This window comes from Labrus mixtus, chromosome 13 (genome assembly GCF_963584025.1).
Source record: "Labrus mixtus chromosome 13, fLabMix1.1, whole genome shotgun sequence".
Lineage (NCBI taxonomy): Eukaryota > Metazoa > Chordata > Actinopteri > Labriformes > Labridae > Labrus > Labrus mixtus.
The window spans coordinates 14,298,291-14,322,255 of NC_083624.1; the positions used below are offsets into that span (position 1 = coordinate 14,298,291).

Sequence of the window (23,965 nt, forward strand, 5' to 3'; positions counted from 1 at the left end):
GGGGACAATAAAGTGTATCGTATCATATTGTAAATGTTTATTAGCTCTTGGGCGCTGCTTTCTCTGCCTCACAGAACCCTGCTAGTGAAACAGGACGGTAGGGCGGGGGAATTGTGGAGACAGGAGGGGAGGGGGGAGCCAAGGGATGAAGGAGGTGTGTCTGAAGAGAGCTTTATTTTGATCTGAAGCTCTGCTCTGAAAGTCTCCTCCTGTAAAGATTATATTAAATTATATTTAATGCAAACTGTAAATTAACATTCACTTCATCATGTCTGATGTAGTCAAGGAATCTAATTGGAGCTCCACTAAGGACCATTTTGGTGAGGCAAAACTTTGAACCCCCCCCCCCCCCTTATAATAATCCCAACAATGTTTGTTGACCTTTGAACCACTTAGTTCTCAATATTTTTCAACTATTGTAATCAAAATTAAAAACGAAACATTTTTAAAAAAGTAAAATGAAACGTGTTGTTAGAGATACTCCTCTGTGATTAAATTTCACATGTTTCTCTTCTTCAGTTTGTTGAAGTCACTATTTTGAACTTATTTCCCTGTTGAGGAGTATTTCTTACACTTCTGGGTTCAAATTCAGGTCGTTTCATTGGACAGCTGCTCTTCTGCACCTCATACTTGGCCCTGCATGCTTTTAAGAATTTACATTTTCAAAACCATGTTGTAACCATCTAATTCATTGTTTTTAAACGTGACTAAAGGAGGGATGAGGTTATCTCCCGACGTGAGAGTCCAGAGTCTTTCTGACTGTATCACGAAGCTGTAATAAAACACTTTAGCTAACACTGCTTTGATATGATAGCCATCTTAATTGTGTAATGATGCAATAAGACAAAAACAGAATTGCTTGAAAGAGCTTGACTATCTCTTAATAATCTCAGTCCATCCTTTTCAAGCCACAATGAAGTACCTGTTGTGGTTAGCATTTCTGTATGTTTTCTGTCTGTACGGTTGCTGGAGCGGGGAGGTAAATGGACAGGAGGACTTCATGCTGGTTGGAGGGCCTCTGAGGGTCTCAGACATAGCGGTGAATAATGCCTTTGACTGCAGTTATCCCATTCCTCCAGGCTCTAAAGAGTACTTTGAGTACCTCCAGAGCAGAGGTGTGACCCACTTCAAAGTGCCTCTGTCATGGACTCAGCTCCTACCCACAGGCCTGTCCAGTCAGCCTCAGCAGGCTGTGGTCACCTGCTACCAGACTCTGCTCAAACAGCTGCTGGACGTGGGCCTGCAGCCTCTGGTCGTCCTTCATGGATCCGCAGTGCCAGAAGCTCTGAGATCAAAGTATGGAGGCTGGGAGAGCCAGGAGCTGGTGGAGATGTTTCAGCAGTATGCAGAGTTCGCCTTCCAGGAGTTTGGAGCTCTGGCAAACTCATGGGTGACTCTGGGTGATGTACATACTGATGGACCAGGTGAAGATGTTCAAGATTCTCTGCAAAATATCCTTCAACTCAACAAGAACATTTACCAGCTCTTCCACCAAATGTTCCCTGAAATAAGTAAGTTAGACAGCTGGTGAAGAATGACTGCCTTCTTTCTGGTTCTCAGGATTGTTAATTGATATAATATTTTTCATAGTTAAATAGAAAATAAATTTGTCGTCACGTGGTTGTTTCATATTCTACATTATCCTTCTTACACCGAGAATTGTGTTTTTTATTCACTGAGTCCAAAGAAGTAACTCGTAAAAATTATGACTTTATGACCAGCTTCACCCAATGATTTATGGCCCAGATTAAACGTATAGATAATCCCGCCTATATCAATAAACAATCCTTGACACGTCAAGAAAATAAGACCAATCATTCTTGTATATAATGTGCTAATAAATACTTTTTACTTGTCTTAAAAGGGTGATATAAATAGATATAACAGTTTTTTTTTTCTAGTTTAGATGAGCTTCATGTGGAATAGTATGGAAACGGACTTACATTAATTCATTTTTTTTAAACTCTTTTTTTGGTGAAGGCTATAGTTCCGTTTTTTTGTTGAGATATCCTTGTTATTTATCTCATTGTCTCAGGATATCATTGCAGGTCTCCTGTGAAAAAAAAGTTAAATTTAAACTGTTTTCTCAAGATCTTGAGAAATTGACTGTTATCACGTGATGGCTTTAAAATAAAATGTATGGATGTATGTCCGTTAGGGCTTCCGTAGCATGGAAGACATTGTTATTTTTATTAATAACACCTCTGTTTTGTCATAAAACCGTCAGTGACAGGGGTTAAAACAACCTGAGGACGGTCACAAATTCCTCAGCTGGTTGAGATTCAATGCACAAATGACAGATTCAAGTGCCTCTTTGCTTCCATCACACAGGGCGGCGTCTGTCACTCGGGTTGAGAGCAAGTGAAGTTTCTATTCTATCGCAGATTGAAGGTTCAACTACAGTAAGCAGCATATTTTTTCCTTTATTGAAATGTGACTCTAAATGAAAGTAATTTAAATCAACCAAAAATAAAAAAATTTAACAATTAAATCCAAGGAAATTTTTCAATATTTAATTGGTGGAATGTGAATCTAATATTCCTCCCTAGTCAATTTAAAATCAGTGATTAAACAAAACACTATTAATGACATCAGAATGTTTGTGGCTAGAATCAAAATGAGCTCATCTGGATTAAAAGTTATTCTTTTACTGAAGATGTTTGACAATCAAATTGCCGTATGAGCTATGATAACCTTTCTGCACTGATTTCTAGTTCTGAATGCAGCGACCAAACCAAACACTAATTCTTAAGATTTATTTATTTTGGGCTCTCTCATTCTCCGTCTTTATCTTCACAAAATGTGCCTTAAAGAATAAAAATCCCTTTTGGCTTGGTCTCAGCTGATTTTACAAAAATTGAGGGAACCAAAACAACAAAGTGTGTGAAATGATTATATCCTCTGTTGTGTATTATAATGGGGACAAACAGCACCAGCATTTATTTTTTAAAGGTTTTGACCGCTTGGTAGTTTCCCTACCAAGCTATAGCAGATTTCTACTCTGAAGTTATTATCATTCATTTGAACAGTCCTGGTGGGGCCTTCAATGTGTCAGCCTTGTCAGAAGTTAATCATCAGCCATGGAAATCTTTTATACCTCTCCTTATCTTACTCTAAGTCATCTAAAAGTCACTTGAAAGGTTATGTATCAGCAGCTTGCCTTTCTCTGCACTCTTACACATATTCATCACTCATTTCAAGTATTCAACTTATTATTAAATAGTTGTGTTTAGTAGCAGGGATGGGATATTTATAATTCCAGACCCATGTTCCAAAAGATCTAGCCCCATAAATAAGAGGCTAGATCTTGGGAACGGGTTATATATGATGGAAAGGTTTATGTTTATATACAGCAAGACTGGATATCCAGAAATCATACAGGGCTCAAATTCAATCGTAGATCTGAAAAATTATCATATTGAAAAAAAGGACAGTACAGTCACTTTTCATGTCATACTTCGCAAAACAGCTAGGTGGTTTGAATACATAGGTTAACTAAACTTAAAGCTTTAAATAATTATTTTCAGATTCGTGTACACATTCACAAATGTTGGTAAAAATGTGTAGATTTTTGTACACTTTTGCTAATGGATCCCTAATAAATTAAATGATTTTGCTTGAACAGACTGAAATACCATAACCCAGCCCCCATATAAAAACACTTTTGATATGATAATGTTAGAATAGATTTTAGATTTTAATGTCATAATGACGACGACTGTGGCTCAGTTGGTAGAGTCGTTGCTTCTCAACCAGAAGGTCAAGGGTTCAATCCCCAGCTGAGCAACATGTCCAATGTGTTCTTGGGCAAAACACTTAACCCTGCATTGCTCCCCCTGCTTCAGTGGTGGTGTATGAATGGATTAGTGTTGTACTTACTCTCTGTTGTACATTGCTTTGGCTAAAAGTGTCTGCTAAGTGAATTGTAACATTGTAATATAATGAAAAATGCTTTGCCTAGTAATAAAAAAATAATGCAGTATAAAATGTGTGAGGAAACATGAGCCTGATCACATACGTGCTTTATCATCGTATACAGATGGATTTCTTGTCAGTTCATATTGAATACAACTGTGCTTCTGCATCAAACTTTGCAAAGGAGCTGAGCAACTTACAGGTACAGTAAATGTTAAAGAGTAATACTTTATGCATTTTACAGTTTTTGTTACACCACAGCTACTTGCATGTTGTATTGCAGATGTCCAGTGGGGGTTTGCCTATCCTGATACTCAAGATGACTGTTGACGGTTGTTCCCTCGATCAGTTCCAGCTTCTTGGCGACTTTTTAAACGGTACATGTCACTGAAACTGTCTTGTTATCACTTTTTGTTGGATAGTATTTTCTGCAAAGTCATACTAAACTGATTGTTTTGCCTTGTTATCTAATAACCCTCATTTGGCATACCCATATTTAAAAACAGACCATTTGTTTTTAATGAACTTCCTGACTACAACTAGGTATCAAGGCTAGCCTGTTGTAAATTACAATATCAAAAACTTTAACACTATAATAGTGATTGAAGTTTTTTTTCCAGTGTTTTCAAGGCACTGATATGGCAATAACATTTCAAATGGATTATTATGATGGTGATCTACCCCAGACTTAGGTCTTGTTTCTCTATTAATGGATAAAACACAACTTAATGAGTTTGGCACTCATTTTATTGTTAAATGTTAACAACAAAAGTCCACTTCACTGTGGTAAGAAAAGTCTATGGGTTAGATGAAAGAACTTAGGTTTAAAGATGAAACCTAAATTACGTATTTGTTGCAGATATTATTAAAAATTCAGCAAAAACATTGACAGATATCTTCAATCAAGCTAGCAGCAGTCTCCAAGAATGACATGCTGGTCGGTTGGCCAGTGCACCAATTTGGCTTACAAAGACCTTTGTTTCTGTAGAGACCAAATTTAATTGAAATATATCAACAACTATAGGCTGCGTTTGCCTGCAATTTCGTCAAGACATTCTTGACCCCTTAACAGAAATGCATGTCAAGTTTTGTAATCCTTTTATTGTAATTGATCTTTTTGTTGAAATGTAATCTCATCAATTCTTGGCATGTAGGTGCTATAAATGTCATTATAGTAGCATAAGTTTGGATCAAAGAACTGTCAGTAACTTTCGTTGACTCATCACAGCCTTGAACACAGACATGAACATTATGGGATGTGACATAATGGATATGTTGGGTGGGCTGGACCTGTTGGACTTCCCAACCAGGTATAGTTTAACTTGTACAATTAAACAGATTCACATGAAGAGACAATGTATTTTTCACTTACACTTGCATTGTTTTGCTACCTTCTGTTTCTTTAACAGTCCCCATATTTCCGACTACAGTGGAATTACAAAGACATATCAGAGTGTATGGAACAAGTTTAAGGCCCAGGCTCCAGCCGAGCGAGATCTTTTCCTCAATGAATCATTCCCTTCTGGCTTTCAGTGGGCGGTCTCCACTGAGTCTTTCAAAGTTGAAGGTGGCTGGTCTGAAGATGGAAAAGGAGAGACCATTTGGGACCGTTGGGGTCATGAAAACAAAGTTTCTTATAATCATACAGCTGATCTAGCCTGTGACAGTTATAATAAGGTTGACTATGATGTCTACCTCCTGCGAGGTCTTAATGTCAACACCTACCAGTTTTCCATCTCCTGGGCCCGTATTTTCCCATCAGGCCAACAGGGAAGCCAATCAGAGAAAGGGGCTCTTTACTATGACAAACTGATAAATGCTCTGATTGAGTCTGGGATCCAACCTGTTGTTACTCTCTATCACTGGGATCTGCCCCAGGCACTCCAGGACTATGGTGGGTGGACAAATGCATCCATTGTTGAAGCCTTCAAGGACTACGCTGACTTCTGTTTCTCCAGGTTTGGAGACAGGGTCAAGACATGGAATACATTCAGTAGTCCTTGGGTAGTGAGCCATGCTGGGTATGGCACTGGTGAACATCCTCCTGGAGTGACAGACTATGTGGTTGCCTCCTATCAGGTTAGAGAATGTGCCTTACCATTTCATTACAAATATACTGTTTTATGGTCATTCGTAAACATTTACCTAACAATTTACTTTGACTTGCAGGTCACACACAATATACTCAAGTCCCATGCAGAGGCCTGGCATGTCTACAATGACAGATACAGGAAGACACAAGGGGGGGAAGTAGGCATTGCATTGAACTCCGACTGGGCTGAGCCCAAGGACCCTTCCAGGGCTGAAGATATAGCAGCTGCAGATCGTTACCTGCAGTTCATGCTGGGCTGGTTTGCACATCCCATATTTGTGAATGGAGATTATCCTGAAACACTCAAGACTCAGATTGAGCAGAAAAGAAACAAGTGCCCTCTTTCTGAGCCTGCAAGGCTTCCAGTTTTCACAGCTGAAGAGAGCAAGAGGATTCATGGAACAGCTGACTTTTTTGGATTGAATCACTATACGTCACAGTTGATCAACAACACTGATGGTGGCTGTATCCCTGGTCCTCATGGTGTGGGTGACTTCCAGCAATCTATGGACCCATGGGATTCAGCAGCCTTAAGAAAGCTTCTGAACTATATTTCCACAGAGTACTTAAATGTCAGTAAAGTGCCTATTTACATAACTGGGTATGGAGTTCTGACTGAGTACAATTGGCAAACTCTCAATGACACTGATCGAGTAGAGGAAATGAAGAGTCACATCAGCGAGGCCCTGAAAGGTAAATTTCTGAAATTTCACTAATTGGTGACCATTGCTACACAGTGTGAAAATGATTAGAATTGGCTGATGTGTTTCCTATGTTCTAGCAATACTCTTGGATGGAGTGAATGTGCAACGGTTCACAGTACAGTCCCTAATGGATGGATTTGAGGATACTCTAGGCTACACCTTAAGATCTGGACTACACTATGTAAACTTTGATGATGCTGACAGACCAAGAACCCCAAAGCAGTCTGCATATTTCTATGCCCAGGTTATCAAGCAAAATGGATTTGGTTCACATAATAGTGACAGTTTCAAAGAGGCATTGATACAATATACTCGCAATCCAACTGTTTTATCACCCTCAGAAGTTCCATCTAAATCGAAGGTTGTCTGGGAGAAATTTTCCAGCCAGACAAGATTTAAGACAAAAATGTACCGCTACGGCACTTTTCCTGATGGCTTCAGTTGGGGAGTGTCATCTTCGGCTTACCAGATTGAAGGTGCATGGAATGCTGATGGGAAAGGGCCCAGTGTCTGGGATACGTTTACCAATGAAACCAGCAGTATTCCTGGTAATGCCGATGGAGATGTGGCCTGTGACAGCTACAACAGACTTGACGAAGACCTCTACATGTTACGAGCTCTGAGGGTAAAGTCATACAGATTCTCTTTGTCCTGGTCCAGGATCTTTCCTGATGGTCGTCGTACCTCCCTGAACCAGAAAGGTGTTGACTACTACAATAGACTGATAGATGAGCTTTTAGCATATAACATCACTCCAATGGTGACACTCTATCACTGGGACCTTCCTCAAGCTCTTCAAAAACTCAGTGGCTGGGAGAATGAAGACATGATTAACATTTTTAATGAGTTTTGTGACTTTTGCTTTGCCACCTTTGGTGACAGAGTGAAGTTTTGGATGACCTTTAACCAGCCTCACACAATTGCATGGTCAGGATATGGACTCGGAAAGATCCCACCAAATGTTAAGAATCCAGGAACTGCTCCCTACAGAGTTGCACACAACCTTGTCAAAGCCCACGCCAAGGCTTACCACACATATGATGATAAGTATCGCAAATCCCAAGGTGGTCAAGTATCCATTGCCCTTAACGCTGACTGGGTTGAACCTAAAGATGTTAATGTTCCACGTGAAGTGGTGGCTGCTGATCGTGCTCTGCAGTTCCAACTGGGTTGGTTTGCACATCCTATTTTCAAGAACGGTGATTATCCTGATGCAATGAAGTGGCAAGTTGGAAACAAAAGTGAACTTCAAGGTCTCTCAGAGACAAGACTACCTGCCTTCACTGAAGAAGAAAAGCGCTTCATCAAGGGAACTGCTGACATGTTCTGTGTTAATCACTACACCACAAAAATTGTAGGCCATGCTACATTGAGGCTTAGCCCTGAATCTTATGAATATGATCGAGATTTGACAGAAGAAGAGGAAGGTGAATCACCCACCACTGCCATTAGTAAACAGAGAGCTGTAGCATGGGGCTTGAGAAGACTTCTAAACTGGGTCAAAGAAGAATACGGACATCCAGAGATTTACATCACTGAGAATGGAGTTGCTACAGAAACAAAGATAACTTGGGATGACACTGCCAGAGTATTTTTTTACAAGACCTACATTGATGAGGCTTTGAAAGGTGCTCTGACTTATAATACATTTTACAATATTAATGAATTTCATGACTTAATTTTATTTCCATGTTGATTTATTTGTGTGTGGATCTTTTATAACAGCCTATGACCTTGATGGTGTTAAGGTGAAAGGATATATAGCAACCTCTCTCATGGATTCCTTTGAGTGGCTCAATGGATACAAAGTTGGATTTGGTTTACATCATGTGGATTTCACTAGCCCACACCGACCAAGAACCCCCAAGTACTCGGCTCATTTCTACCACCAAGTAATAAAGAACAACGGTTTCCCCAAATCTGATGACGAGAAGACACTTTATGGACATTTCCGTGAAGGTTTTATATGGAGTACTGCGACAGCATCATATCAGGTAACTGCTGAGATGAAATGCTTCAAGTCATGGTTTTTTGAGAAATTGTACATTATTCTTTGGTCAGTTTTTTTCCATTGAAATATGCCCATTATATTTACTGTTTCCAGATAGAAGGGGGATGGAGAGCAGATGGAAAAGGTCTCAGCATCTGGGACAAGTTTGCTCACACTCCTCTGCGAGTGTTCAATGATGACAATGGGGACATTGCTTGTGACAGTTACCATAAAGTAGAAGAGGATGTTGCAATGTTGAAGCAGCTTAAGGTGACCCATTATCGTTTCTCCATATCCTGGTCAAGGGTTCTCCCTGATGGCACCACCAAACACATCAATGAGGCTGGACTAAACTATTACCACAGACTGGTGGATGCACTGCTCGCTGCAAACATCCAACCACATGTAAGTGTAATTCCCTCCAGAATACTTGCAATAGAAAGTTGGTAAAGTTGGTAAACCCTAACTGTTTTTTTTCTTTTCTGTCAGATCACCCTTTACCACTGGGACCTTCCTCAAGCTCTGCAGGACATTAAGGGCTGGGAGAATGACACTATTGTTTTCAAATTCAGGGATTATGCTGACCTCATCTTTAGCCGTCTTGGCCACAAAGTAAAGTTTTGGATCACCATTAATGAGCCGTACAATATAGCCAATATAGGCCATGGCTATGGAGCAGCTGCCCCAGGTATGCTAAAATAAATGGCACCAAATTTTCAGCAGCCAACAGTGCTTTTGTCAGGTGGGGTTGCAAGCCATTTTGTCTTGTCTTATTTCGTAATATTATATGGATTTGAGGTAAGCACTCTGGTGACCATGGTAAACAATGCTATTTGAACTAATCCTTCTCTTGACCTCTTTTAACCAAAACAAAAAGCATATACGGTAGTTGAAACAACATAGCGAGGAAAACTAATAACTAATTAACTAATGTGACTAATATTGTCAATGTGTGTCCAGGGATTAGTTTTCGACCAGGTACGTTGCCCTATATTGTGGGACACAACCTGCTCAAAGCTCATGCTGAGGCCTGGCATCTCTACAATGACAAGTACCGGGCCACACAGAAAGGAATTATCTCAATCACAATTAACTCTGATTGGTCAGAGCCCAGGAATCCCTATAAACAGGAGGACATTGATGCAGCAAGACGTGTGGTGCAGGTAAAATTAAAAAAGAAAATACTTTTTAAAGTCTTACGTTTGTAAATTTGAACGAGTCTTCTTTAATGCATGCAATTCTTTCATGTTTAACTATAGACTTCAGTGGCAATATATGAACTAGATGGTCTATTTCAACTGTTGGTTGTCTCCTTCTGCAGTTTTACATTGGTTGGTTTGCTCATCCGGTGTTTAATGGAGACTACAGCGACATGATGAAAACAATCATTCGAGACAGAAGCTTGGCTGCTGGTCTGCCAAAATCTCGGTATGGCAAAAGAAAAAATCAAAGCGAAAATGACAGAATTTTTTTACCTGTATTTAGTGAATCTTATTAGTTTAACACAACTTTGCCAGGCTACCTGAGTTCACTCCTGAGGAGATAAAGAGGATAAAGGGTACCTATGATTATTTTGGGTTCAACCATTACACCACTGTGCTGGCATTCCCTGTGGCCTATGGTGACCTTCAACACTATGACGCTGATAGGTAAGAAGTACCAACACTCACGTAGTACCAAAGTGATTGGAAAAAAAAAAGTCAGACATTGTGATTAGCTAAAAATAAAATACATTTGTTTGTAACCATGTGTTTAAGGAACACTTTTACTCATTTGCTCTGATCAGGGGTGCAGGAACAATTGCAGATCGTACGTGGCTGGATTCAGGTTCATCTTGGCTGAAGGTCTCACCTTTTGGTTTCCGAAAGATATTAAACTTCATTAAGGAGGAGTATGGAAATCCTCCTATTATCATCACAGAAAACGGCATGTCAGAGCGTGGACCTATTGACCTAGATGATTTTCATAGGAGCTACTACTATGAAGAGTACATCAACCAGGTACTAAAAGGTATCGAACAACAACTTCATATATCTAAAAGTTTAACAAAAAGGTTGACAATATCTTAAGTAAATAATGTCAAAATAATGTTCATGTTGAATCAAAAGACAGAAAGTTTCTATTACATAAAAACAAGAATGATATCTCTTTACATTTCTATTGGTGTTCTTTTTGTTCTTTCAGCGTACCAAATAGATAATGTGGATATCCGTGGATACACAGCTTGGTCCTTGATGGACAACCTTGAGTGGGCCACTGGCTTTTCTGAGAGATTTGGCCTTTTCTACGTCAATCATTCAGACCCTAATCTGCCTCGAGTGGCCAAGAAGTCTGTTGCACGCTACGCCACCATCATAAAATGCAATGGATTCCCGATGGGACCCCACGAGTGTTTGAACCCAGAGCCTGAAGGTATATTAATCAACAAAAAGTATTCACTTCTTAGCCTGTCTTAATTGATTGTAACATACTGTACAAAATATACAATTCCTAAAGTGTTCTGTTTTGTAACAAAGTAAATAGGTCCGTTGTAGAGGCTGTTGTAGTGCTTATTTTTTCAGGATTTACAAGAGGAGTCGGACATTTTGAAGTTAGAGAGGATAACACTTCGTTATTTTTCGTTTTGAGCAGAAGTCAGCCAATTGTTAGCATTGTCACGGTTTGCGGCAAAAACAAAGGAGGTAGACCCACGAGCAGAATTAAACTAAAAATATTTATTAAACTAAAAATTTAATTCAAAACCCAAAAACTAGAAGTCAAAAACACTGGAGCACAGAAAGATGTCCAACAAAGACTAAAATCCAACACTGACCACTTATGGCAATGATCTGAGACAGAAGGGAAGGAACACTGAGACTAAATAGACATGGTAATCAAACACAGGTGAGACCAATAAGACACAGGTGAAGACAATCAGGGCAATCAAGACTGGAGGGAAACACACAGAGGCAGGAGAAAATACAAGACAAGAAACACTGAAGGCAACGGCAAAATAAATCATGAAACATTGAAGACACAGAAACTCAAGAATGTTACATCAAGACACACTAGAACATAAAGAAAAGGATAATGGATTACCAAATAAAACAGGAAACACTAAAAATCAAACTAGGAAACACACAAGGGAAACAAGCAACACTAGGATAAATAACAAGGAAATCTAAACTTTGAAAGAAACAAAATACTAAACTAGATCAAATCATGACAAGCATACCATAATATATCTCTAATATATCACTCTCAACAGCTAGTCTGGCTCTTTTCAAGGGTAAATAGTCGACACTGGTTATGAAACTGAGACTAAAACTTACATTAATGCTTTTTTAAGAGCTGCAAAAGTTATTGTTAATTCCTGAAACTTCTAAGCGTCAGACAAGGGGACTGACATCAAGCAGACTAAACAGCCGTCTACATTTACATTCTAAATGTAAGTTGTACTACCTCGTCCACAGGGGCACCAAAATTGAGTCAGACCAAAAGTTTCTCACAGCTGTTGTATTCTTTCAATTTGTAAAAAACCCAAGTGAAATAAAAAGTTACTGGGGTCAAGGTTGTTGTTTGATTACTTAGAATACAATAGAATAGAATAGAATTACTTTATTGATCCCAAACTGGGAAACTCTTAGTCAAGAGTAGCAACATACCTGAATCCTACTACCAGCGTATTCATCAATAGATGTAGCCTTTTAATGAGGAAGCTACCAACCCAGATAAAAAGACACTCATTGGAAGCATGTCAAATCAACGTGCCACTGTCGATAATGTCTTCTTCAGAATCTGATGTTTCTTCTTTTAACTGACATTCAACCTCAGTTGACGACTAGTCTAGCTTAAAAATGCCTTCATGTGTCTCTATGCTTGGATAAAGCTAGCTGGGTTCAGTGGCGTTTTCTAGAGTCTGGTGGGGCCCTAAGCAACAATTAACAGGGGGCCCCTCCAACCAGCGTTCATCTCTCTGATGTTATAAGTAATCATATTATTCCTCTTCATTTTGCCTCAGTAACTTTCATTGACAAACATTTTCATAGGGATAATGTCCTTGATGTTTGGTAGTGCAACAAGATGCCGTCAGATGGGACGCCCTCAGGGAGGTTTCTTACTTTTATTGCAAACTTTGCAGATTTATTTCCGCTGCTGTCAAGTTTGTCAGCCCTTGGGGGCCCCCTACTGGCCTAGGGACCAAAGCAGTTGTCAGCCTTGCTAAGTTGACAAGCAGCGGTTCTCGCTGGGTTTTTGTCTGTTCCTGCAGTTTCAAAATGTTGTTTTCTGGTAATATTCTTCATAAACAGACAGTCACCCTCAATGTTCTGTATAACTGAGTATAATAACTTCTCTGTCTTTTTACAGCAACAATTGCACCGGTCAAGCCTCAACCCAACAACGGCACAGTGAGCTTCCTGGGATTGAGGCTCTCTGTCAGCGATGCTGAAGCAGGACTTAACACCACATTTGCTCTCCTGGTAGTTGCCGCATTGGGAGCTATTTGTTCAACCTTTTGCTTCTTTAAGGCAAAAAAAACAGTCTTAAAGAAGACAGTCTATACAGAACAGCCTTAACCTTTAACTACAATCATAGCGGACACGTCTGTGTGGACGCCATGTGGACAGCGCTGTGAGTCTTTATATCTTGGTGCAGGTGATGGCAGGAAACATCGTATTGACAGCAATTGAGAAGATTCCCTGCACACAAGAAGGCTGAAACACTTTTATTTACATTTTCACACAAACAAACAACACATTTCAGTTTTGTGACACCAGACAAGTTTTTTATTCATATAGTTTATCTTTTAATCATGTGTTAGTATTTAGAAAAACTATACAGGGTGAAATTGGCTGATGAAGCCATGCGGGTTAAACGTGTCGTTTGTTTGAGAATGTAATTAAATAAAAAGAAGTAATTCAGCCGCCTTGTGTGCAGTGAATCTTCTCATTTGTCTTGATAATAAATATGTTGTGATTTTCCATCAAATGCCGGCTTAGACGACATTCGTCAGTTATGAAACTGTTTTCTTTATCTCTAAGTAGCTGATAGGCATTTTCTGCACTCTCACGATGACACACAAGACATTACACCATACAGGATATCCTTTATTGCAACTTGCAGAAGTCGTCTGCCCTGTCATGTATGTTTTGACTTCCCATCAGTTTTTTTCATGTGAAAAATGTCAATTCTGATTAATATAAGAAAAATCTTTCAAGTAATTTAGAGGTTGCAGCTCTGATATTGATTATGCAGGGGTTTCGATTTAAAGATTACATTTTTTTCTTTTTCAGTTAAACAGAATAGTCTTTATAAAGAGTCAATGCCACTGTAGGACACTGTAGTCCCTTGTTGATCTCCTACTATTACTATATCTCCTATATTAGCCTTTAACTCAAATCTGCAACCATCAAGTGTCCTCATTATGTGACTAACAGGAGCAGTCACTCCTCTGCAGAATACACACAAACATAAGCACCACCATAAGTACAACGCCTGCAGGGAGAAGAGCTAAGTTGTTACCATGACTGAATTCATCTTGATTAATTTGAGATGTAGTCGACTAAAGCTGAGTCACATGTAGAAATAAAAACAAGCAGGTGGCCGGATAGCCTAGTGGATATGATGTGTGATTCATGTACAGAGGCTGTAGTTTTGTCACAGCGGCTTTGGGTCGTCTCCCCCCCTCCACTCTCTTCTTCCAACATTTCATGTCTCTTCAGCTCTCCTGTCAAATAAAGGCAAAAATTGCCCCAAAAATTAACTAAGTAATATAAATTAACTGACCATTTTACTTCACTGTGTTCAAAACCCAGTTCATTTTATTCTCCATAGTGCAACTTTGCAGGTATATTATCTAAAGTAGTAAATGTTTTCCCGTATTGGCACTCCGTTTATGTTTAAAAAATCGAAAGCTTGATCGCCAGAGTTTTCTTTTTAGGAACAAAAGGGAAGGAAAATAAATTACAGCATGATGTGACAGTCATATTAGACACTTCTTCAGGCCTGCTAACTCAACCTACCGTGTGTTTGGGTTACTTTGGGCATACGGCTGCCTTCTAACACCTCTTCAGTTCTGAAGCCCAGATGCAGCTACAAAAGCCTCTTGAAGTAAGTTCATGACATTGACAAAAAAAAGTCCCTATACAAGAAAATATACAGTATAACCTTGGCCTTAAGTTTACCTCAGTAACAAGGGCATCTCTGAACACTTGTATATAGTAAATGTCTGATAACATTACTCAGCAGTTTTGTCGATCTTCCTAGTACATGAAGGGATGTCAACATCTGCCAACGTAATAAAACATTAGCATATTTCACAACAAGTAAAGAATATCAGAATGTGAGACGAGGAATACAACCAGACAAAGCCTCTTGACACGGATATTTGTTTAAAAAATTTATTGTAAAAACTAACCACAAAGTACTATCAATACAAAAAGTATAAAAAGTACAAAAAAGCATCGTTGAAAAATAACTTGAGATGAAGATATTTGAGTTTGTACTAATGGCACTGTGGGTATGATTCAGAAATACAAAAAGATGGCGGCTTAGAAGAGCGCATTCAAGGCATTGAATTCACATTGAAATGATTGGATCATTTACAACTCTTTAAGAGATTCAGGAGCAGTGATGACACCGATCCACAAATCAGCACTTTAAGACATAGAAGATGACAAACAGCACTGTCCCTCGATTAACAAACAGATTCACTTTAACAGTACAATGGAACATAACCTGTAAAGTATGTGAATGATAAATAAAGCTGAATATTGAGAAAAAAGTGTTGCAGTTGAACTACAAATTGTACCGAATCTTTTCCAGAGTTGACCAGGCTGTGGATTGAATCTAAACTAAGACAGCAGTGAAAGTCGTTCTTTTGGGAATAAAGAAAAAGCCACAATGACAAGAGCCTCTTTTCAATAGCACAAAACTAATACAAAAATAAAGAACAGTATCAAATACACGTTGAAACAATACAATATCAATATCAAGAGTTACATGTTTTTCAAGCATTACCCAGGTTTTGTTTATTCCTTTGGACAAAGGCACCCCAAGTGTGTTCCAGTTACCGTCGAGGCACCGGGCTTGGGAATGTTGACTGGTGCGGTGCCAACATTTTTAGAACTATAATCCAAAAAATAAAAAAATCATGTCGCATATTTGAAAGAAGCCTTTGTATGAAAATCAACACCTCAAGAAGTCTTCAACATGACAACAACTCCAGTACCTCTCTTTTATGAACGGTGCCTTGTCCATTAACCATTCGTTTGCATTTCACTCACTGATACACTTTCTCTCAAGATTCTTTACAGTTTAAACACGTTTTGCTCTACAACTGGCTTGGCCGTACCTTGAGATAGAATGCCATTAAAAAAAAAAATAACAAAAAAACTTCCAGTTTAGGTCTAAGGCAAACTTGAGATGCTCTCACTGCAAACTTCCACAAGAGGAAAACCTTGTAAAAACAACTAATAGTTCTACGTCTCGTAATAAAAAAATATTTGTACAAAAAAAAAAAAAAAGAGAAAGTATAGCTGCCCTGAGGGAGAAGCACAGGTGAACCTTAACCGCTCCTGCTGCATGACGGTAGTTTGTTAAGCACTTTGGATCTTCAGACAGCCTGGGGTCTCAAGTATTGCTCGGATGAGACGACCACTCTCCTCCTCCTCCTCCTCGTTTGATTCTTTGCTCGACCTCGGCTGATCGTAACACTGGACGGCTTGGGCTGACTTCATCCACCTCAAGCAAGTTCAAATCACACACAGACACACTCACTTCGATTCCCTTTTTGTCCACTCACTGCTCCTGGTGTACATTAACATTGATAGGGTCATTTTGGCTGGATTGTGGCCTATGCACGGAGACCTGGGGAAAAGAGAGAGAATTTGTCAGGTTAGTGAGGGTGTTACATTGATCTCAACTGACAAGGAGGGCTGCATGATATTGGAAAAAAAAAACTGACATTGCAATCTCTTGGCTTTTTGCGATATGATAATTAAATACAGGAAGTTGTTCCAAATACATGCAGAGTGAGTGTGGGCCTAGATGCATACAGCCAACAATTGAATCACACTTTTTATTCCAGTCTCTTTTTCTGCTTTGGCCTTTTATGATGTGAAAAAAATACACCATGTACATTTCATTGTTCAATATTGGGAAAACGATATTAAGTGTGTTGAATAAACAAAAATTAAAGAATCAAAATGAACTACAACTCAGTCTTTATATGTATTGGATGTTCTTTACACAGTTCCTTTGTTTGACACGTCTCAGACTGGAATGTAAAATACAGAATTGGCACCAATCAAGTGTAGCTGACGGTTGCTAAAGCTTCATCTGACTGCATAAAATGGTGGGAAACCATTTTACTCAAAGCCTTTATCCTACAGGTGAAATTTAAACATGCTTCTTGACAAAGTATGCTTAATGATATATGTGCGCTGTATATTGTGCGGCCCTTCTGGAGAGTAAAAGCATCTGGTTATGAATGGATGTAATGTGTCCAGCCTCACCTTTCTCACATGTACTGCTCTGCTTCTCCTGAGCAAAGTTTAGTCTGTTCTGCTCTGCTGCAGTACCGTTGGACTCTGGGCTGCTGCTGCGTGACGGGCTGCTCTCCTCATTCTGATAAGCCAGGTCCAGGTGCTGCTGGGCCAGTTTTAGATGTCTCCTCAGCCTCTCCAGCTCCCGAGATGACGCCTCGTCACCAAAAGACTCGCGGCCCGAGTCTCCCAGGTTGTCCCTGAAGCTGATTTTCCCCGACGGGTCCTTCTTCACTGCCGTGTGGTAGCCGGGAGGAGCAGAGGGCTGGCGGCAGATGGACGACCTCTGGCTGGCCGGAGCGGCGTGACGGGGGGTTTGTGGTCTGGGTCGTGGCGCGCAAAAGCAGTCCCGAATACCGCTGAAGCCGAGGTGAAGGATCTCCAACATGGTGAAGAGAAGACACAGGGCGCTGACGCCGTACATGATGAGAAGGAAGATGGTTTTCTCGGTAGGACGGGACACAAAGCAGTCAACTGTGTGCGGGCAGGGAGAGCGCGTGCACACATACGACGGTACCACTTCAAGCCCGTACAGGACATACTGTCCAAACAGGAAGGAGGCCTCAAAGATGGCTCGAGAAAACAGCTGAAACACATAGACCTTCATAAGGCCATCGCGCTTGATCCGACGGCGTCCATCATGCTTTTTGCTGGGCTTCGCTGCAACTTCTTTTTCTTTGTCTGGCTCAATCTCCTCCAGGATCATGGGGTCCTCCTCCCCGTTATCCTCCGCTTCTTCGTAATCCCGGTTAGCTCCGCGGCTAACTATGGGCATCCTCTTCCTCTGAGGTCGGTAGTCATCGTCGTCCATGCGGGCAATTTTATGCATAGCGAAGCCGAGGTACATGATGGTAGGGGTGGTGATCATAATCACCTGAAACACCCAGAAGCGTATGTGTGACAGCGGTGCAAAAGCATCGTAGCACACATTCTCACAACCGGGTTGATTCGTGTTGCACACAAATTTACTCTGTTCATCGTAGTAGATGGATTCGCCCCCGACGGCTGTCAGTACGATGCGGAAGACGATGAGGAGAGTGAGCCAGATTTTGCCCACAAAGGTGGAGTGGTTGGAAATCTCATCCAGAAGACGTGTGAGGAAGCTCCAGCTCATTTTGCCTCTGGGTGTGGCGGGAGCCTCTCAAACCTGTGAGGAAAAAGAAAACACGTGTTGTATTCAGATGTCCCTTACAGCAAAGTCCCCAACAATGCATGCCTGCTTGAATAGTGAGGTATTCATTCACTTCATTGACTACATGAAGTCAAATAAAAGACACTGTATAATAAATTGGCTGAGGAAATTTGATTTATGTTCAGATGCGGAAAAGTTAATACATCAATTTGTTTTGGAAAGTCACATGCTGACATGGCCCATCTTAATTCTGAGTGCGGTTGCACTGGATATCCACAAGATGGCGCTGCAGTGATACTGCTACAATGCTCAGACAGCCTAACTAACCCTCAGTGGTATGACAAGGCATGCTAAGGTCAAGAGCCTCATTTTCCTTAGCCTGTACAGAGAGGCCTTAGTATCAGTAGTTTAAAAAAAAAAAAAAAACACAACAAAAACACTGATTAAAGACAGAAGTTACATCATGTTCCTTGAAGAGAATGGACAGGGTGCATGAGAAGTACACTTTAATGTAAAAAAAAAAAAGAAAAGAAAATCTGTTTGTTTTATTTAAAAATACAAATTTCAGAAAGCACCAGCAACCATCCAAACACATGACCTAATCCAAAGACCTAAAACATGAACTCAAACATTCCTCTCCCTTTCAGAAAACTGCAATATCCACTTTCCATTGCCTTTTTGTTTGTGACTGTCAATGGTCGACTTAATGTAACCATAATTATAAAATGTATGTAATAACTCCACTGTCACCTGAGCATACCACATTCATTTTTAATTATCTGTCTAAGAATGCCACAAACAGGGAGAAAAGTAATAAAGAGCAAGGGCCAATGAAGAGCTTGTGTGGTTTCACACCATCTGTGACCGACCTCATAACTACTTCTGCTGAGTAATTATGCACTACAATAAAATACCAGGCTTGGGAGTAGTAGGCGGAGGATTGGTTGGAAAGTTTTATCCCTCGATTTAATGCTTGAGTACTGAGTCTTCTAGGTGTTTGAATTTAAAAACAGTAAGGTTTCACTGACAGTCACACTGGAAGCTTTTAACTATCCCGCTTTGTACCAGTGTTAAAAGTAATCCTAGGTCGGTGACAAATCCGTTAATCAAATGACAGTTGTTCTGGTGAGACATGTAGATGCAGACAATCGTCAGATTGTGCATGTATAAGCAGGTATCAAGATGCCATTGGGTATATTCAGGAAGTCTCCTGTGGGAAAGTGTTCCCAACACGGTTTAATATCCTTACAATCCAGTCTGACCAGTCTGACTCAAGGAAGCAAGCAGGGGGATCTCTGAGGTAAAGCTGTAATTCCCCATCATCTATAGACTGTAAAGATCAACCACTCTAAGGCTTTGGAAATGTAACACATTAGATTTTCTACAAAAATATTTAAATGTTATGAAGTCAATATCATATAAACACCTTTTAAAAATGAAGTTAACAAAACTTTGGGTCTTAATCAGAGCTCCTGACACATTTAATGATGTGTCAATGATAGAACCCAAACATAGTCAACTCAAATAAACCAATAAAACATTGAGCATCAGGAAAATTTAGAAATCAGGTGTTCAGCCCGAGAGGCAACTCCCAAGCCAGAGTGCAAAAAACTGGAGTTTTCAAGTGTCCACTCGAGGGCGGCTCCATGAGTCCCGAAAGTCACATACACACCATAATAAAAAAAAGCAGTTTTTACAGCAGAAATTAACACGTTTACAGCCTGGTACAACCCACAGTATTGGTCAGATTAGTTATTGTCAACATGGGCACAGACTGGATGATTTTATGAACGATGAGAGTTTAACAGTTAGGCTTAGGCATAGTTAGTATTAACCACATTTAGAAACCAGATCTGCTGGATGGTTCCATTCATCGTCTCCATTATGTAAAGAACGGTAACATTTTTGTTGTTCTGTTTTAAAACGGCTGCTTTAAAATATGTTTTTCAAAAAGGTCTTTTTTTTTTAACAGCAGTATAGTTTACGTTATAAACTGAATGAAGTTACAAGTTCAAGCTTCAGCATTAACATGCCCAGAGAACAGATTACCAGAGTTTAACTTTACCCTTTATCGTTTCACACTTTTTGACAAGAAATGTTAGAACCAATAAAATCAAAAGGGGACATTGATCAAGTCCAACTACCAATGAGAAGGTTTTACTTATGAAAGTCTCACTCCTGCAGAGGGGATCCTTTATAAAAGGGGTGTTTGTATCGGGATACTCCCAAGGTGTGACTGGGAGTGCTGTATGAATGAGTGTGGTCATAACTATCCTTAGATCAATAAAGTAAGAAGGAAGCACACTAGTTTCAATTGTTCTGCAGCAACTCATGCAGCGAGAAATATGAGATGAAGAATGAGTTTTCAGGGACTTATCAATCAACAGATCAATAGGACTGTTTGAAAACATTATCGGATTCTTGTCTGTGGTGATTAATTATTCAAATTCTATTTCTATGAGTTTGTGTCAATGAAAACTAACCCAATCAGAAGACGAGAGATAAAATTAAGCCTCCCTTTTTTCTCATTTTGTGTCCACAAGTTGTCAAAACTACTGGCATTTCATACATGATAGCCTCTGCAGTGCTGCATCCCAAAAGTTACACCTGAATGACGGCGTGATTAGTTTAGAGCCAGGTTTCAGCGTCAAGAAAAATGAGAAAAGCTTTTAGTAAGTGGAGGAATCTGGTTTCAAATACAAATCGGCATACAGCAGGATTGTACCAAATCCAATGAGGGAAGTGTTAAATCAAAGTGTGTTCCCAACATCCAAGCGCAATATTACCAGCTTTGTTTCTTCCATCACAGAGGTACCTTATATATCCACCACATTCCTCTTTGTCAGGCTGCACACGACGTGTCAGGAGACGGAGTCAACAGCACACTTTGCTGCTTGTAATCTGGGTTAACGGTTGGATTTTGCCTCGAGCTACACTGTCGGAGCTCAAATTTATGTCTGACTGTATGCCAACCCCCAAAGCAAGGAGACAGTTATTCAAATAATGATTTAAATCAGAAATATGTCAACCGTTAATATTATTTTTGAAGTTTTTATGCATGTCACATGCTTGTGTGTGTGTGTGTGCAGCTGGTATGATTTGCTAACACCAGAAAACCAGAATGCTTTCACAGAAAGAGAATTTCAGGTAGACTGCCCCTGAAATATTTGTCGGTTGTTCATACACGTCCCTCGCAGCGGGGGACTAGCCCTGTTGGGAGGGGGAGGGTGAGGAGACTAGACATGCCTGTAGTTCAACAGAACGGAGAAAAGCAGGTGAAGAGAAAATAAAAAATAAAACAGGAGGGCTGGCGGGACAAATTCCGGGTCAACTTGAGCGCAGTAGAATTTGAAAACATTCAGTTTTCAGGAGTTGTGTGAAAGCATTTTAAGGTCTGTTAAAACCTGATCAGTTACAGGGACACTGCTTCAAAGCGATCACTGTACTTTGACAAAGTAGTATTTAAATTGGGACAACATTAGTCGGCAAAAACATTAGGCCAGCTAATCTTTCATCAATGCCTGGCTCAAATCACGGAGTTGTGTTGTAACTTAATTAGGTTTCACATCTACATAAACGTGGACAGCCAAAGACTCCGAGCCTCAAAAGTCACTCTGCACACAAATGATATTTCATTAGCTTAATGTTTAATGCTTCTGAGGTCTGAGGGTGGAAAAAGCTGCATTGTTCTGCTTTAACATAAAAGCTGTAGCAAACATGACCTCTTATTCATGAGAGTTCCTAAACAAGAACTCAAGAATCTGGGATTTTTTAGTGGACGAGCAAATACTGAAATTGGATCATTTGAGAACAGACTTTAAAATATTGATATTTACTTCTCGTACAACATGGTAGACTGCTGCACTGATACATTGAATATATTTACTGTGGTGTCTTACCACTTAGTTCAGAATAACGTGTCCCTGGTCAATGCATTTAGATCACTGAAGTCTGCATTAAAAAAGGGTTTAAAACTTGCTGTCTGGCCCTTTATGAGGCACTTCACAGACAACAGCCTGCCTTGTAGTAAGCCATGGAGCAGGAGTTAAGCAGCGGAGTTTCACCACTGACCGAGGCCTGTTCAACACAGGGGCTTTTGTGGCCCTCACATCTGGAAGGCTACTTGTGGTTATGCCTTCTTTAGCCCAAATACCTACAGCTTTTACAGCAAGAGACCTCGAGCGCCTGCAGAGGAAAATGTGACAAATAGAGAGGCCTATGAGAATATAAAACACACAGAGGAGTCACTTCAACTGAACTGTGGTGGTGGAGGAACTCAAAAACCCGCCTTTAGTTTATTGTACCAAAAGCCCCTTTAAGACTGAATACACTTCTTGAAATGAGTTCTTTAAGTGAAGGGTTAAATATAAGAGACACGTTAGTTACGGTGTGAGCCCATCTCCACTAAAAAAAACGATATTATTTTGACCGTATTGCGGAAAAACTTAAATGTAATCCCCCTTAATCCACTTGTGCACGAAGCATTAAGAAATTCCTCCTCGTGCTTAACGGGACACGACGTCACCACGACGCGTCGCATGCGTCCACAGCCACGAATCCAGACTGTTACGTTACCGGGGGGGGGGGCGAAAAAAAAAACACTCAAGTATCCTGCGTGGTGTCTACAAATTAACTGTAGGCTGGACGTTTCGTAGAAAACGTACGAATGACACAGCTAGCCTACTCTCGGAAATGTGGTTTCTGCAGACGTGTGAGGGAAAAATAAAGACACAGGATCCCTGCGCTTTCCTCCATCATTAAACATCCACTTCAATCCTCAAAACGCCCAATAAAAGTACCCAAATAATGTTCATACAATCGGAAAATAGTGGCATGTAGTACTACTTGGAGCACATTTGCGCCAATGTGTTTTAAATCACACATTGTTACGCGAAATTGGACTAATTCGCAGGTTTAATCAGCGCTGACTCTTTCCAGCCTGTGTGCGTAAACTCAAGTTAGCCTGTGGACAAATAAATTACCAACACCAGTTTTTGTTAAAACAGGTCATTTAAACATTGGAAATACATTTGTCACTGTAAATTCCCCCAGAGAGAAAAGGGGTAACCTTAAACATGTAACTTCTACCAAAACACCTTTGTTAGCAGAAAGCTAAAACGCCGTGTGTTGATGCTGCTGCTGCTGCACAGTCCACGTTCACGTTAGCGCGACGTGTTTGTGTGCTCTCTTACCTTCAGCTGTGATTTTTTTTAGCTCCTCTTTTTTGTCTCACAGCGGCTCCCCTGAAGTTGCTTTTTCCTTCGTGTTCTCCTGATCTACAGAAAGCTCTCCCGCTCTTATATCAAGCCATCCAGGTTGTCCTCTCTCCAACGAGGAAGCCTCTTTCCTTCTCCAGTTGTGCGTTGTACTGCGGGATGAGGACAAAGAATGGTTCCCAAATCCCCCCCCCCCCCCCTTTTTTTTCTCCTCCCCGTTTCAGGGCACCCCACCCCCTTGTCTGCGCAAGAGTGGTGGAGAACCATCAACCGCCAGCTTTAGCTTACTGATGCAATCCTTGCTTCGCCTTTCTGCTCCAACTTTACCCTGGATTCAGACAGTGGGAAGAAATTGAGAGTCTCTGTAATCTGTCACCCTTAAATGAGTGAA

The 23,965-nt window shown here is 40.3% G+C and overlaps 2 protein-coding genes across 2 annotated transcripts; one reads left to right on the forward strand and one right to left on the reverse strand.

The window, feature by feature from the left end:
• The first annotated feature begins 876 nt into the window (after nt 1-876).
• On the forward strand, nt 877-13,257 carry LOC132987517 (lactase/phlorizin hydrolase-like). The gene is made up of 17 exons (XM_061054633.1): nt 877-1,511; nt 2,332-2,402; nt 4,040-4,117; nt 4,199-4,292; nt 5,144-5,225; nt 5,325-5,994; nt 6,085-6,700; nt 6,789-8,339; nt 8,437-8,705; nt 8,816-9,106; nt 9,191-9,389; nt 9,662-9,864; nt 10,023-10,129; nt 10,219-10,350; nt 10,488-10,711; nt 10,886-11,113; nt 13,049-13,257. Exons 1-17 carry the CDS (start codon nt 914-916, stop codon nt 13,255-13,257), a joined length of 5,622 nt encoding a protein of 1,873 aa, XP_060910616.1. The 5' UTR covers nt 877-913.
• Nucleotides 13,258-15,067: 1,810 nt separating this feature from the next.
• Nucleotides 15,068-23,739, reverse strand: gjc4b (gap junction protein gamma 4b). The gene is made up of 3 exons (XM_061053822.1): nt 23,551-23,739; nt 17,197-18,373; nt 15,068-16,549 (listed from the first exon to the last, which is right to left on the reverse strand). Exons 2-3 carry the CDS (start codon nt 18,338-18,340, stop codon nt 16,536-16,538), a joined length of 1,158 nt encoding a protein of 385 aa, XP_060909805.1. The 5' UTR covers nt 18,341-18,373; nt 23,551-23,739; the 3' UTR covers nt 15,068-16,535.
• Nucleotides 23,740-23,965: the final 226 nt, after the last annotated feature.